This window comes from Coffea arabica, chromosome 2e, assembly GCF_036785885.1.
Source record: "Coffea arabica cultivar ET-39 chromosome 2e, Coffea Arabica ET-39 HiFi, whole genome shotgun sequence".
NCBI classification, from domain to species: Eukaryota; Viridiplantae; Streptophyta; class Magnoliopsida; order Gentianales; family Rubiaceae; genus Coffea; species Coffea arabica.
The window spans coordinates 2,379,604-2,397,159 of record NC_092313.1 but is presented as its reverse complement, the minus strand read 5'-3'; the positions used below and the strand labels follow the sequence as shown (position 1 = coordinate 2,397,159).

The window sequence follows — 17,556 nt, the reverse complement described above, 5'->3', positions numbered from 1 at the left end:
AGTAATTGATAAGTTAATATAGATCTCGAAAAAGTATACTATATAATAATAATAACGATGTAATTTATATGAAGTGAAAAAAGATATAATAACTAAGTAGTGTATAAATAAAATTTTTCTTAATAATATATATATATATATATATATAGCAATCAAAACATGCTTGTTGTAGTGGCGCAAAGCGTGAGTTGTTTATTGAATAACATATTTCATTATTATTTGTTACGCTATTTACGACGTTATGATTGATATGTACACATTATGAAAGTGGTAAAAGGGTGATTTTTAAAAAAATAAAATTCTCCAAGCAAATTATGCATGGCATGGGTTGTTTGTGCAAATTTTGGTTGTTGATTGGCGCAGAAGAGAAGAGAGTGAAGTAAACTATAAGGGCTGAGTGATGTGGCGGTGGGGTGGGGCTATGGTTCAGCTTTTGTGGCTTTCGGAGTCGGGAGGTGACCAATAGATGGACCGAGACAATTCTACTTCTCTGGTTTCTTTCTTTCTGGGTTTGTTTCCAGTCTTTTTGGTTGGCAATAATATATGGGTGATGGGTGGATGGAGGATTGTTTCAGTTCCCAATTCTCAGAGTTGAGAGGATTTTTTTAGCATGTGTCGGACGCGGACGTGCCCAGTCAGCACGTCCGCGTCTGACACAACAGACCAGCACTGATTTTGTGTCTCCCGTGGACGTGCCCAGTCAGCACGTCCCCGTCTGACACATGTGCAGACTAGAAGCAGCTTTTTCAGCCGCGGACGTGCCCAGTCAGCACGTCCGCGCTGACACCCTCTGCACCACTGAATTTTTTGCAGACAAGATTTCGGTGGAATATTTAATTATGCGGCCGTGCTGACTCAGCACGGCCGCTATAGAATGAGAAACACCCATGTCAGAGGTGTATTTGGCGGTTGTTTTTTTTAAATACAAATATTCTAAGGAATTAGCCGCATATCATGCACCATTTTTAATTGGGATAATTTCACAAACCTCCCCTGAGATTTCTCACAATTACAAAGAGCTCCGCTCAAATTTTAACAATTACATATACCTCCCATATTTTTACTGTTTAGTAACAATGTAGATCCAAGAATTTAGATTTTCTTTCAAAAATCCTAAATTGCCCTTTTATACAAAACTAAGAAAGAAAAATACAGTATACTTAATCATTTTCTTTCACACTTTGCAAAAATCAACAAGCCAAATCCCTAACAACCATCCAATCATAAGTTCTAAAATCAAGTAGTCATCAAAAAAATCTCATATTGCATATGCAGTATCAATACTTGTCACAATAAAAAAAACACACACACACGCAAAAAACCCCTCATTGATAACCAATTTTATACTCTCAAATTAAATATCAATACTCAAATACCTTTTCAATATAAGCTAATTTGACTTAGAACCACCATTACAACTCTCCTATGATTTTAAAAAATATTAATAGCTCAAAAGTAGAGAATAAATTCTACCTCTATAATAAAATCATAATAAAAAAATTCTAATCCAATGAAAGAAATCATTATGTAATTATTGATATTTTATAAAAGTTTTTCTCAACAACAAACAAAAATATGACAAATTCTACATCTTTAGTTATTTTTCCTACTTCAATCATTATTTTTATTATTTATTTATCTATCATTGTGAGTCTCTTTATTGCCTTTTAGTTTGATACATAATTTACTCTCTTTGTAGATTTTGTAATTTTAAATTGCTAATATTCACAAAACTAAAGATAATAAAAAGATATTATATTAACTAGAAAATAGACAAGAGATAGAAAAATATATTTTTTTTAGGTTTTGTAAATTTATTGTCTTAAATTTAAAATTGTTTACTAAATTGAGGGTATTATAGGTATTTAACTATATCAAGAGAGATAAGTGTAATTTCTTAAACCTAAGAGAATCTGAGTGAAATTATTCCTTTTTAATTTCGTGAACGCCTGTACGGCTTTTATATTAGTTTTGATTGTCTACCATATCATGCATGGTTTTCATCTGGTCTGCAAAACTTTCAAAAGATATGCAACAAACTAAAAATATTACTACACAATTAATTGTTTTCCTTTGCAACCTCATATTTTTTCCTTTGACCAATAAAATAGACCTCTATATATATATATATATTTTGTATTTTTGTAATAAAAGATTTGGATGGATTTAACTCCGATCGCCACAACGAATTAGAACATACCCTTAGAACCACAAGTTTCTTACAAAGATTCTTATAGCTCGTCCATCATTGCAGTTCTCACACTAACAGTGAGATTTGAACACGCAAATTTTTTGTAAAGAGGTGATTCGTTCTTACTAAATTAGCCAACTTATATTGGCAACCTCGGTACATAAATCAATAAGAGTTAAGAGATCAAACTCATTACATTAACTAGTGATGCAACAGATTTTCAAGATTTCAAGATTGAGATAAAATATCCTTAAAAAAAAAAGGATTGAGATAAAATAAATGGAACAGGCCTTGTAGGATGGAACATGGATGGCTCTAGCTCCATGATACATAGATAAAGGCCAACACTTAGGTCAAAGTGTGTTTTGAATGCACATTATACACCTTATTTACACACACTGACTTGCTTGCATTATCAACATATTTTTCAATCACCTTTTTATCTCATATAAATCACATCAAAAAAATTTTACAATATGTTTTCACAAAATTATCTCAAATAATTTACTATCCAAACACACTCACTGTGTACTTCCTGAAAACTAGCTAATACTAATACTACCAGTATAAAAAAGAGTAAAAGACATTAAAAGGGTGATAAAATTTTGTGTTAAAAAAGAAAAGGAAAGAAAAAAGTTGATGAATTAGCAGGAAGGTGAACATCAGCACGTTAAAAGAAAGCAAAATGTGACTTGTGGATTGGGTATTCTTTTCTTCTTTTTGCTTGGTTCCGAAGGTGGTATGATGGTTACTTGGGCACTCATTTGATGACTCATTTGCTTCTCTTCAACATCAAATCCAGGCAGACACCCATCCCCAGTGGAGACCACGTTATTGTGATTTTGGAATTTGGACTGATTTTTTTTTTTTAAGGTTCCGAATAATAATTGGATCAAGTCTTCAACGTGCGTACATTCATGAATAATCAGAGATTTGAAGCGCGTGTATTTTTGGTGTGTGTTTCGATTAGATTTGAGTGGCTTCTTCTTTTTTTCTTTTTTTCTTTTTTTGCCCTTTTCCTTTTTTGGGGTTTAGATTTGAGGGCATTTTAAAGCAAGCCTGGGTATCGTGCATTCTGCAGAATTTGTCCGGCCACTCGCCATCGGGACCAGGAACGGCCTGACAATTATGTGTATTTTGCACACGTCGTAATTTTATCTGCACATAATTTAACTTACTTTTAATAACGTGTAACTTTAGAATAAAATTTTATGAATTTCACATATGTTATTAAAATCGAAATATAAAATGAAATATGAATCGTATAATTTTTTTTTATCAAATCTTGACCGTGAACTGGCAGGGACGGTTGGTCCCTCTTTCCTTTTTTTTTTTTTTTTTTGTCGATACAATAGAATTCCTATAATCTAAACTAGCCTATTCTAGGGGGGAGGGGACTCGATGTGAGTAGAAACTCCATCGAAACTGATCAATGAAGACCGTCACATATTGTGACAAATTTTGTGAAAGGCAAGGTTCGAACCCTTGACCTTCCGCGACGGTTGGTCCCTCTTTCCTTTTTTTTTTTTTTTGTCGATACAATAGAATTCCTATAATCTAAACTAGCCTATTCTAGGGGGGAGGGGACTCGATGTGAGTAGAAACTCCATCGAAACTGATCAATGAAGACCGTCACATATTGTGACAAATTTTGTGAAAGACAAGGTTCGAACCCTTGACCTTCCGCACCACTAAACCTGAGAAGGCTTGGGATTACCACTGGGCCTTTGGTTGGTCCCTCTTCCCTCGTGATCGAGGTTCCTGACTGTTCTGTCAGGTGACAGCTGATGCGCTTTTTTTTTGGACCCTTCTGGAGTCAGTATAACGAGTGAGACGCACGTTTGGTATGGGACCTATGGGCCAAGTCCTAAGTTACGCTTCTGCTATATGTTCGTTCTTCTGCTACACAGCTATATTTCCATGGGCCTGATTAAGACTTCACCTCACCGCAAAGTATTTGGATTTGTAGGGACTGGTGTAGTAGGCCTATTTAAAAAAAGAAATAGAAAAAGAAAATCAAATTCTACATCCACATTAATCCGCAGCTGTAAACATCCACCTGCATTGATGACGGGTAAATAAGAGATGTCGGGTTAGACCGTGAAATGTCGTCAATTTCCTTGCAGAAACGAATGACTTCTTTCTCATATCCGTAAAAATTATTCTGGGTTGGTACCAAAATTCGACATATAACGAGCATGAGGTTTTCGGGTATATAATCATGATAAACACCTGCACTCTAGTTGCGTCGTGGCATTTTGGAAGCTTTTTGAAGCTCCAACATTAAGTTCAACTCATTTCTTAACATGTGTAGATTGATAGAAGTCAATCATCTCCAAATATTGGGCTTTTGTGTGTTTGGATAGTATATTATTGAGCTAATTTCATTAAAAAAAAAACACTGTAACACTTTATTAATGTGATTATGTAAAATAAAAAAGTGATTGAAAAATATGTTGATAATACAGGTAAGTCAGAGAGAGAGCGTGTAAATAAATGTGTAATTATTATTATTATTTTGGAGATAGCATTGGGCTTTATCTTTTACTACTACAAAAGCTTTTTACCGCATTCTTTGTTTAAAAAGGTGATTGTCCAAAGTCCAAATATTTCGCAGTTGGTGTTTACTAATGAATTTATCCATTGTAATTATCATATGGTACTCTTTTATTGTAATGCTTGTGCTGATATAGAAAAAGCCTTACCTTTTTTCAAAGGAAGAGCCAATTTGTTGGAGTCTCTACACTGAAAATACAAAATGCCAAGCAGCATGATCAGAAGCTGTAAGGAAGAGGAATGAGGGAAGCTTTTCTACAATTGTGAGGACAATGAATGTGGCGATATTAATTAGGAGTTCTTCTTTGACGAAACCTGGAACAATTCTTATAAATAAAGAAAAAAAATTATTGTTTAACCATCTACTTTTGCGATGCTACAGCACGCTCTTTCTTCTTTTTTTATTTTTTATTTTTTGGTGGTGGTGCGGGGTGGGGTCTGGTTTAGGGTGCGTGTTTTGATATCATTTCAGTGCTAGTCACATGCCCATTTCCCAGATCACGTGCCATTTTACCGCATCAGCATCATCAGACATTTGCACTGTCACCCAGTTCTGCCATTCCCCCAGTTTTGTGCTCTCTCTCTCTCTCTCTCACGCTCCATTTAAGCGCGTAAACGACCCTCTTAAAAGTACCAGCGAGTTTGTTTGTATTACAAATATATATAGGTTTGTTTGGATACCAAATTGTTTCAAATAATATATTTCATTTGCATCATAAATACAGTTTTTAACCCATTTTTTTATATTCTCAATCATCTCTTTTATTTCACATACATCATATCACAAAAAGTGTTATAGTAATTATTTCAAATAATATTTCAGATAATACTTTATCCAAACAGATCCATTATTTACACTTTATTTACACACACTGACTTGCTTGTATTATTAACACAATTTTCAGTTACATTTTTATCTCACATGCATCACATCAAAAAACGTTTTAGTTTTTTTTCACAAAATTATTTCAAATAATCTACTAACCAAACATAACTAGAAGTATATTTTAGACTAGGCAAAAAATTATGAATATGTTTAAATTACTATTTTTTGGAAATTTTTGTAAAAAAAAAAAGTCTTATAACTGTATGAGATAAGAATGTAATTAAAAAATATGTTCATTAAAAATACAAATAATTTTTGATAAAAAATGACTTTTCTAACAAAGTGCTCATTGAAAACATAAATTTTTTTAAAGGAAAAATGATTTTCCAAATAAACAAAAATTACTTTCTTCTATAATCAATCTCACACAAAAAAAATTGAAGGCCTTGTTTGATAAACAAGTTTTTTGTCAAGTTTGTCTGCTATAAGTTTTTTAAAAACTTTAACTACAGTAATTTTAAAAAACTTTTCAAAGTTTCTAAACTATATATTTCAAAATATTCAAAAATTTACACATTTTAAAAATTTTTAAAAAACTTCTACATTAAATTACAGTAAAATTTTAGATAAATATTCAAAAAATTTATTTACTAAATGGGGTCAAAGTTTTAGATAAATATTCAAAAAAATTCACTTGTTAAACGGGGCGAAAATTGGTGTTCAGTCTCTGCCCGAAAATTCAAATTTCAAAAATTCCCACTTGGGTCACAGCAAACACCATGATCCGGCGCCCCCACTCATCCCTTAATACATATATATATATATATATATAATCCCCTCCTCACTCTCCTCTCTCCAACTGAGAAAAGATACCGGTTCTCTCTTCAGCCCTGCTTTCTCTCCTTACAGTCGAGCTTTCCTACTCTCGCCCTCTCTAGTTTCAAATTTTTGAACCCAAAACAAAAAAAGATGCGTGAAATTTTGCACATTCAGGGAGGGCAATGCGGGAACCAGATCGGAGCCAAGTTCTGGGAAGTCGTGTGCGCCGAGCACGGCATCGATTCCACCGGCAGGTACAAGGGAGACAACGATTTGCAGTTGGAGCGAGTAAATGTCTACTACAACGAAGCCAGCTGCGGGAGGTTTGTCCCGCGCGCCGTCCTCATGGACCTGGAGCCCGGCACCATGGATAGCGTCAGATCTGGGCTCTACGGCCAGATTTTCCGCCCTGATAACTTCGTTTTTGGGCAGTCCGGTGCCGGAAATAACTGGGCTAAGGGTCACTACACAGAAGGCGCTGAGCTCATTGACTCCGTTCTCGACGTCGTCCGCAAAGAAGCCGAAAACTGTGACTGCCTTCAAGGTACTTCACCCTTGTTTCTGACAGATTCTTTTATGTCTTACCTTCACGCGTTATTTGTGTGTGATTTTAGTGGATCTGTTGATTTTGTGAATTCATTAGTCAGTTTTGCTACTCTTAAGTCTTGGTTGTTTTTATTCCCTCCTTTACTCGTCGTGGCTTCATTCTGATTATCTTTTAGTAGTATGTTTCTGGTTGTTTTCACGACTTGTTTTAAGTATGCTTGCTTGGTTTTCTGGAGACGGAGAGGGAAAAAAAAACAAAAAGATGCAAAATAATCTAGATCTGATGAAATATACTCATAGTTCTCCAGGTTCTTAACTCGTAAGCCTGGTTGGCAATGGCCTCTTTGTTTAACTTGAAATTGCTGTGTTGATTCGATTTTGTGCTGGCAAAGATTTTCTGTGCTTTCTGGGCGATTTTATTGGATGGGTAAAACCCGACGAGTAACCTATTTGTTGATGTATCAGGATTTCAGGTGTGTCACTCGTTGGGAGGTGGAACTGGTTCAGGAATGGGGACCCTTCTCATTTCTAAGATCAGGGAGGAATATCCTGACAGGATGATGCTCACCTTCTCTGTTTTCCCATCTCCTAAGGTGTCTGACACTGTTGTGGAACCCTATAATGCGACCTTGTCTGTGCACCAGCTGGTTGAGAATGCCGATGAGTGTATGGTTCTGGATAATGAAGCTCTTTATGACATTTGCTTCCGCACCCTTAAGCTCACCACCCCCAGCTGTAAGTCCATTGCATTTGTTGGCAACTACAGGTCTGATTATGACTATTTGTTCCTCCAAAGAAAATTTTACATCGTTGCATATGCAGATATGGTGATTTAAACGTTTAGTGGTTTGCTTGTTTGTCAATGAATCACTATTTAACTGATGACAGAAATTCATGCAATGGGAGACAGATGAACGATTTCAGAATCTATACAGAAGTGTATATGAAGTATCATTTGGAGTTCATGACACTCCATCTGAATCATGAAGTATTATGTGTTGTTTAGCACAAGTGGATCAAATTCAGTTTCTTTTGTAGCTTTCTGTGTCATTTGAACTCAATTTTGTTGATTGATAAGATTGTTCAGAGGTTTTGGTTGAGAGTTAATTTTTTGCATACAAGCAATGATTTTAAATGAGAGTTCCATACTTTTACATCCTTTCGTAAGTATGAAGTCTAATGCTTAGATGCTAGCAGATGGCTATGTATTTTCAAGAAATTTGTAAGTGACAGTTGAGCAAGTGACTAAATTGATATTGCTTTCTGAACAGTTGGAGACTTGAACCACCTGATCTCAGCCACCATGAGTGGTGTTACTTGCTGCCTTCGGTTTCCTGGTCAGCTGAACTCTGATCTTCGCAAGTTAGCTGTCAATCTTATTCCGTTCCCTAGATTGCACTTCTTCATGGTTGGGTTTGCTCCACTCACATCTCGTGGGTCACAGCAATACCGAGCTCTCACTGTCCCAGAACTCACTCAGCAGATGTGGGATGCAAAGAACATGATGTGTGCTGCTGATCCTCGCCATGGTCGATATTTGACTGCTTCGGCTATGTTCCGAGGTAAAATGAGCACCAAGGAGGTTGATGAGCAGATGATTAATGTGCAAAATAAGAACTCATCCTACTTTGTTGAGTGGATTCCAAACAATGTCAAGTCTACTGTCTGTGATATTCCTCCGACTGGTTTGAAGATGGCTTCAACTTTCATTGGAAATTCCACCTCAATTCAGGAAATGTTCCGGAGAGTCAGCGAGCAATTCACAGCTATGTTCCGCAGAAAGGCTTTCTTGCATTGGTATACTGGAGAGGGCATGGATGAAATGGAGTTTACTGAAGCAGAAAGCAACATGAATGACTTGGTTTCTGAATACCAACAATACCAAGACGCTACTGCAGATGAGGAAGGTTATGATTACGAGGAAGAAGACGAAGAGGGTCAGGAAGCTTAAGTAGTTTTAGCATTATATAACATGGATTTCAGTGGTTTTTATGTTGCAAGGTTTCTGTGTTTACCCCTTTGAATACCTGATTTTCGATTGCTGTAGTCTTGCCACTGTTGTGGCAAGTCTCTTGTTTGCAGATTAGTGCTTTTCTTAATTCACCTCTTTTCTGGCTTTGGGTGTTATGGTTACTATCAGAGGTTACAGGTTTTACTGAAAGTGATGTTCATGACACAAAAATTGTTGCTCCTGTGATAAATGATATGCCTAATCTTGAGGGTTATTATGAAGTTGAAACTTAAATCTGTTTTGAGGGAATTTTACTTCTGAAATCTTGGGAGTAGGTGAAACATAAATAAACCACACGAGTCACCGGTATCCTGGAGTCGGTGTCGCATAAAACACGCTTCATGTAATAGTTTGACGAGAGTAATTTTCTCTGGTTCTGAGTCTCTTGGGAATCAACTCCTATAACAAGCTTGGATTGCCTGCTTCTGCCGTTTGGATTTACTCCTATAAACAAGATTGGGTCTGTTTATACGTAGTTTTGGCGACAAAATCCCACACAGTGACCAGACTTGATATGGAGTCTTATTTTCTGTACCGGTGGCAAAAGTCCACAGAATGACCAGAAGTCTGGAAGTTTCAGACATTCAGTACTCCTGCACTATATGTTCTTATTTTTTTTCCTTATTTAAGAAATCAATCAAAAAAAAAAAATTTATCCTCAAGAACCTATAGTAGAAGGTCAAGTTTACTTTTTAGATTAGTTTATCGACTAAATTGGTCAAATTGATCTGAAAGGCTCATTTTAGAGAACCAAGTGACCTTTTCAGTCAAAAAAATTCGATAACTAATTTGTGCCATTTTTAATAGTTCAATAACCACTTTTAACGATTTACTCAACAATGTATCAAGCCTATTGACCCCGTCAAAGAGCTTGATTTACTAGTGGCAGTTGTACGACTTACTCATCATATTCCAAATTCTCATTGTTAGGAAGTAAAATGCATTGTATTCCTCCTATCCAACAAGAATAACTCCACCATCACAATCCGACAAGGTCGGGCATGATTACATTAGAAATTGCCATTTCTCCGTCTTAATGCGAGCCAGTGCTACGTAAGGCCTACCCATCAAGCAACACCCAACCGAAACCTTTGACAGCTGAGAATAAAAATAACCTGGACAAAGCTAAAATGTCTTCTTCTTTTTTTTCACATTTTCTTCCTTTGTACAACAAAAAATTTTCATTCTATGGCGATCTTAATTGGTTCATCAACGTATTTGTGAGGAAGGAATTTGCGTTCTGATTTCGGTACTCAGGAGGGATATTAGCCAATACAACATGAATTTCTTTAGGCTCCAAACTTGGGGAACTTAGCAGTAGAAATCTGTGCGAGGAAATGCTCTGCCACAATTCGCCTTTGGATTTTGCCTGTGGCAGTTTTGGGAAGAGAATCGGTGATAAAAACCTTCTTCGGGACCTTGAACCCTGCAAGATTCGTCTTGCAGTGCCTCGACACCTCACTCTCATCAATGTTAGCCCCTTCTCTGGGGATAACCGCGCAATTAATCTGGAAACACCAAAAAAAAAATTAGAATGTTATCAAAAGAATTAAGACAGAATATGAACAACTCAACAACTATAGAGATGGAGGAAGCATGAATTACTCTACTTCTGTATTAAAAAAAAAAAAAAGGAACAATTGGAGGGAAAATTTTGCGTGCAACCAAAAAATTGGAGTTCAATTGAACCTTCTATACAAATACATGTCAGACATTGTATGACTAGCAGATGGCATCTTTTGATTGAAGCAGATATATGACAGACAACCATCACAACAACATCATTCTAATAGCAGACAAATCAGGCTTCCAGCAGAGCCAAATTCATACCGACTCAACCTCATAAATCCGCTCTCAGAAAAGGACAGGTTTACACAGTAAGGAAAGGAAAGACGGATGTTAGATGTTCTACGATGGAGGGCAGATGTTGACATTGTAAGAGACATGCTAGACAATCAAAGAGTGGGTAGTTACGAGGCTTCGCTAGCCTATGACTACAACAGTGACTTCTAGTATTGCTGAAGCATATTCAGAACTTCACAGGAAACTATAAAACATACTCAGATGACAAAGGAAATTTGACAAAGTAATCGTTCATGAACGCAACCATAAGTCAATCCGAGTATTTTGACAAAAGACTTCTAGGAAATTCAAATAAACTGCCAGATGGAAACCAGACATCAGACAAGTGCACACTTTTTCGTCCTTGGCTAGCTATAGACAACAACAATTAGGTGATTAAAGATTAAAAAGTGACTCAATGACAAATGTCTGACATTACCTCTTCCCCATATTTGTCATCAGGGACTCCAAAAGCTACAGCTTGCGCAACATCTGGATGAGATAACAGGACGGCATCCACTTCAATTGGTGAAATTTTCTCACCTGAAATTGTTTATGTGAAAGACCTTCAGTTTCTTTTCTTTAACGGAGTCATAACACAATCAAGTCAAAATTTCCAGACACCGTATATCGTAAGAAGGAATAGTGCTGTAACAACCATAAGCTAATAAGAACCGTGACACAACCATTAGTTGCATGCTCCATCAGTAAGCTACCAGATCAGGACAGCGGTTAGCAGGTCCAATCTACAACGTAAGACATAACGTCCTTAGTTTTAAACCCCCTGTTACTAATTCAGTAATCTGAAAAATCAAGGCCACCATGGGATGTTAAATTTTAAACTTCACAAATCACTGTTCTGTTAAGGTGACACGTTAATCTTTACACCAACTGAATTTTGCTAACACTTTTTAACATTTCTGCCAAGCAGAAATAGATATAATCAGCCACAATTGTCAAGGTCTTTCATGTCGGGCCCACCAGCACTAACTATCCCACACCTCCAGCCTCCCTAAACTGATATTAAGAAAGTAGCGGTCAAGCTTTAGCAATCACTATCATATGCCCGGATACCCCAGTGATGACAAAAAAAAAAAAAAAAAAAAAAAAAAATCACTATCATATGCACCTGAAGTGGCCAATCTTCAACAAAAGCTACATGGTTTAAAAATGAAAATTCTCCTCCTTATAAAATACTACTCTATAATGCATCAAATTGCAAGCTTTGTCTAAAGTGCAAACGTAATAATTGCTTTAACTTATGCTAAATACCAAACTAATAGCACAAATAATGTATTATTTGCAAAATTTTACCTCCACGATTGATTAACTCCTTAATCCTGCCAACAAGATGCAAATATCCATCCGAATCCAAGTATCCGAGGTCCCCGGTGTGGAACCACCCGAACTGGAAAGCAGATTTATTGGCTTCGGGGTTATTCTTGTACCCTTTAGTTACATTTGGGCCCCTGATACACACCTCGCCGTTGGCATTGGCCTCTTGCGGTTTCCCATTTTCATCCAATATGGCCATCTCTTGACCCACGGGTTTCCCCACTGACCCGGGCACATGCGGGCCATCCTGGGGTAACGGGTTGGAAGCCATCAAATGGGAGGCCTCAGTCATGGCATACGCCTCCAAGACAGGAGCCCCGAAGGCTTCCTCAAGCCGAGCAAGAATGCTAGGAGCCAGAGCCGCGCTGCAGCTCCGTATAAACCTTAACCTTGGGTAAACGGGTTCGGGGCTGTTGAGGTGGCGGTCCAGAATGATTTGGTGGATAGTAGGAACAGCCGTGTACCACGTGGCATTGTAATTCTTCATGTCTGACCAGAAAGTTGAAGCTGAGAATCTCCCAGCAGCCGGGAGGGTCACGGCTCCGCCGGCTCCCACAGAACTCAATAACCCGGCCAACAACCCGTGTACGTGAAAGAGGGGCAAAACAATCACTGTGGAGTCAGACTCAGTGATTCTGTAAACAGATTTAATATTGTTTACGGAGGAAACAAGATTAAGCTGGGTTAACGGAACCCCTTTGGGCCGGCTGGTCGTGCCGGAGGTGTGGAGAAAGAGAGAGATGTCACTGGGATCATTGATAAGTTTGGATGACAGGTTCGGATCCGGCTCCGGGTCCGACTCGTACTGGGAGAGGGAGGAAGAAAGAGCGACATCCGAATCCGCATCGGGTAACGCGACAGTGACGTGAGGAATGTTGAGCTTAGACGCGGCGGCTTGAGCCGGAGCGCTGCCTTGTTTTGAGGTGAGTAAGATCTTTGAGTCGGAGTCGGACAAGTAGAACTGGAACTCGTCAGCCGTGTAAGCCGGATTGAGCGGAGCCGCCGTCGCACGTGCTCGAATTACGGCCAAGAACGCAATCACGAACTGCAATAAGTCAGAAGTCCCCCAGATTGATACGTAGTTAATTATTTAATCATAAAAATCGGAAACGGCAAACTAATCAATGCTAATAATCAGCAAAATATACGCCGCGAAACGGCAAATGAATGAAATAATTGCCACCAGCCTATAAGCAAGGGGACAAATATACCAACAATTCTTGTCTGCGGAGAAAGAACCGATGGAAACAATAGAATTAATTAATTAATTAAATGTTTGGGCGAGATTTTTGAAGCCTCGCCCAACAATTTAATCGTATTGTAACAAATAAAATAATTAATTGTTCTCGTTCTTATACTGGTGCAACTTCCAAAATCAAATACAATATGAACTTTCTAGGATTTTGTCAATCTTTTAGTTCGTCGATTTCAAACTTAATCTGCGACGAGGAAAACAAGAAGTGGGAGTGAAAGGGAAAGGAAATGGACCTCGACGGAGTTGGGGAAGGTGAGAGCAATAACGTCCCCGGGTTGAACACCGGCGGCGACGAGGCGGGTAGCAGTACGTTCAACAAGCTGATGAAGCCTTGCATGAGAAAGATCGAACCTGCCTGGAACCGATATGGCGCGGCGGGAGGGAAATTTTGCGGCAACGTTTATCAATAATCCGGAGAGAGTCAAATTTTCCATGGACAAAAAAAGGGCACAAAAAAAAGTCGAAAATAGAAGTGATCAGAATGATGATGAGTGGGGAAAAATATATGGCAAATAGCGTGTTAATGGAATTGGGGGAGACGATGGTGGCAGTATTTATGCATGGGTATGCTGTTCAATAGACTTTCATGTGGATGGGTATGAACCTTCCTGTAATACTCCTCTACTATTCCACACGACTAGTGCTAGCTGTTGGGGAATATACGGAGTATTTGCAACGCGGTGTGGAACTGAGGAAGGCGAAGCCCAGGTATGTTAGGTACCACACGTGGCACCATCGGGAGGGTTTCGAAGAGTACATCTTTCTCCGGGATGTGTGAATTAGTTAAATCCTAGGTGGCAAAACCAACATGGACGCGTGCTCAACGTCACCCACTTGTCTCGTGTGTTGGAGGTTATTGATTGTATTTGCGTGGATTTTCCTGGGACTTCCCAGCCGACTAGAGAGTAGAGACAAAATAGAAGTGCTGAGGGGACGGTTCTGATTTTGCTTCTGCGGGCCTCCATCCGCGTTTGCATTGGATTAAAAAATTAATTTTTTAATGTTGTCATTTGACATGATAATTAATTTGAGTCTTAAATTTTAAATTAAATTTTAAATTTTGTATATGTGACATGTATACCAACAAGGTTTTGATGGAGACGAGCTGCTTGCCTACAAGTAGAACAGAGAACAAAATAGGGTCCTGGCTTATCCCAAGCCTGCGGAATGAGCTTCGATACCCAAGTCAATAGACGAGATAGAGATGTAATCTCGAGAAATGAGAGTAAGATCATTCAATTACCTCATGACGTAGAAAATGGAGTGTAATTTATAGTCCTCAGATTGTTTATGAGCAAGTAAGCCATCTTAACGATATTAGGAGAATCCATATGTCGACTCTACTGTAGATTGATTTTTTAACGTTGTAACATCAAACAACGCTAGTTACATCAATCAACATTGCGGGATCCGAACTTAGTCTCGACTAGCATCCAAGATAGATTCGACTCATCCACATAAGAGTTGGATCCAAGGCATTCCTAAGAGACCTGATATAACTAATACGTGGTGTCGAACTACTATACCTATGAATGTCGACCACAAGCTCTACTCCTAATGGTTCTCAGCTTTCATATTAGTATAAATACTCAATTTTCCTCGATTATTGATGTAATTGAATTTTTGCTTACTTTTAAACAAAACTATCTTACACTTTGAGAATTGAGGATGCTCACCTCGGCCACCCGCATGTCCGAGATGAACCCACCTCGTCCCTCATCAGAGCTCATCCGTGTCTTGGGCATAACCCCTGAGCTCGGCCGGACCCCTAGTCTACCGTATAGGTGACCTCGGCACCTCCACCTCAGCTGCACGCTGATGATGTCAAGCCACCTGACACCACCCGGGACCAGTGCTTTATCTGAAAAGCACTGGAGGCACTTAATGGCACCTGCACAATACTCTCCGTCATCATGCCCAGAAGGCTACAGTGTCAGGGTCAGGTTTCCTGACAAGGGACAGAGCCGTAATGCCAGAGAGTGGGTCCCACTAGCATGGGCCTTCCGCCCTGTCCTCTACTCTCCTTCTATAAATACCTCACGCCCACTACCAACAAGCAAGCACACTGTTCATTCTCATATACTACTATTTTTCTTGTTCTCATACTAACTTGATCGTCGGAGTGATACCAGGGGAGAAGCCCCGCCATCCACTTCGGACACAAGAATTCACCTCACTTCATCTCAGAGGAGCCTGATTTCTGGTCGGACCAACAACCCACCAAAAATCACCTCTTCAAGAATTTACTTAAGTATCAAAGTGACACTGGGAGGAAAAGCCCCATCTCTTCGTATTATCCTTTTGTGGTCACAGGACTTTGGACCCCCATTGTTGAGATATCGGCTTGGCGAAGTTCTTGGTCGCATAATTAACGCCTTCCGTGGAAAAAATAATTTTCAAACACTGGCCTTATGCAATGACTCCTACTACTCGCATCGACTGTTCTAAACCTCCCCACTCCTTGACATCTCCTTGCAATGATCAAGAGAAAATTTAAGAGGGGTCTCATGAGAGAAGGGAAAGGGCAGTAGCTCGAATAATGAGGTTTGTTCGCGATAATATGCATTTCTTTGAAGAATTGGTTAGGCAAGTGAAAAAGAAAAACAAAGCCGATAAAACCTCTCGGAGATTGAAGACCCGGAATTAGGACAACTTTTTTTCTGAGAGTAAGTCCGAGTAAGAAAGAGATACCTCACACTATGTAAAAGGATCAACCATTAAAGGCGACCTCGATCGCTTGAGTGCTATCCCAAAGTTTTTCTAAGCTAAGGAATAGGTCTGATGGTTTTCGATTCACCTGTGGCCCCACCGACAATGTGCTAAAAGAGTTCTCTTTTACTTAAGAAATAGATAAGTATATCCTACCCCCTAATTTCAAAGTTTTCACTTGAGCATGTATGATAGCTTGAGAAATCTTGAGGGCCATGTATAAGCCTTCACCATGGCATTACGCTTATATAGCGTTTTCGATCCTGTGATGTGTCAAGTCTTTTCTTTGTTTTTACAAGGTAATGCTCAAAAGTAGTTTGGCCAACTTATGTCGGGATCAATAGATCCTCTTGCCGAACTGATGAAAAATTTCTTCTTCAAATTTGTTTCATTTAAGCTGATCTCTGAGGGTAGTTATTTCGGCTCGACCCGACTCAAATTATGGGCTCGAGTAGCCTTGGCTCATCGTCTCGTCTATGCGACCGAGGTTGGTCTCCCAACGGTGGCATTACCTCGGCTCGGCCAATGTTCAAGTTCTGGTGCCTGACATCCTTATGAGAAAGCTGACTTATACATGATAGGTTGACAAGGCATTGACACAACATGACTACTGCTGCGTCTTGTCTATTAAAACTGGACATGTCTCAGACGGTGTCAGGTCATTGGGAATTGAAACTCATCATCCTTCACACCAACTTATATCCTATAAATACCCCTCCTCCTATCAAGGAAAGGGGGATACAAAAATAAGAGTAAAAAATCTATACTATCAGAACGTACTCATATATATGAGTCACGTTGTCTTTAAATATAAACGTGTATTCGAACTGACTTTATCGTTGGAGATAGAACGAGGGATAAAGCCCTGTCTAAAGTGAATTTCATAGGTGGATTCCTTCAACCCGGTACCCCATTGCCGAGAAAATCGCCTCATCTAGTTACCATAGGTTGTCCTGGAAAAATCTCGTGGTAGGCATTTTCAACCTGACTTCTAATTGATCTGTGTAAATAGCTATTCTCACCTTAGGGGGTAGTTCGGCCGACTGGTCAGCCCTGAAGGGATAAATACCGTAACCCTGTCGGAAACGATACCTCCATATCATGGCATTCGTTTCAGTCAAGCCAACTGTACTTCTGAAAAGAGGTAATTGGCCGAAATCTACCCTGGTGAGATCCGGCCTGGCCGCTGGCTCCATCACTCTCTCATCAGGTAGTATTTTGGATTCGAGACCGTCATTATATTGGGTCTCAGATTCCTCTTCGCCGGCATATTGTGACATCCCGGCCTCTTGAGATATCTCAGCTGTCTCCTCTCCTGGACTATACGAGGTACTTTTGTCCTCTTTGAATAGGTCGGGCCTTTTCGCTCTTCCGAAATCTGGTCTCATCGTCTCCTTATGCGTGCGAGCTACTCAGACCATATTTAAAAAAGAAAACAAGCTTACTTTTTTCTGAGGCGAAATTGA

The 17,556-nt window shown here is 38.9% G+C and overlaps 2 protein-coding genes across 2 annotated transcripts; one reads left to right on the top strand and one right to left on the bottom strand.

Moving 5' to 3' along the window:
- Window positions 1–6,413: 6,413 nt before the first annotated feature.
- LOC113730064 (tubulin beta-1 chain-like) lies at window positions 6,414–9,045 on the top strand. The gene is made up of 3 exons (XM_027254510.2): window positions 6,414–6,936; window positions 7,404–7,673; window positions 8,210–9,045. Exons 1-3 carry the CDS (start codon window positions 6,543–6,545, stop codon window positions 8,887–8,889), a joined length of 1,344 nt encoding a protein of 447 aa, XP_027110311.1. The 5' UTR covers window positions 6,414–6,542; the 3' UTR covers window positions 8,890–9,045.
- An 827-nt stretch (window positions 9,046–9,872) lies between these two features.
- On the bottom strand, window positions 9,873–14,014 carry LOC113730063 (oxalate--CoA ligase-like). The gene is made up of 4 exons (XM_027254509.2): window positions 13,615–14,014; window positions 12,106–13,171; window positions 11,231–11,334; window positions 9,873–10,457 (listed from the first exon to the last, which is right to left on the bottom strand). The coding sequence occupies exons 1-4, from the start codon at window positions 13,813–13,815 to the stop codon at window positions 10,239–10,241; spliced, it is 1,590 nt and encodes a 529-aa protein (XP_027110310.1). The 5' UTR covers window positions 13,816–14,014; the 3' UTR covers window positions 9,873–10,238.
- Window positions 14,015–17,556: the final 3,542 nt, after the last annotated feature.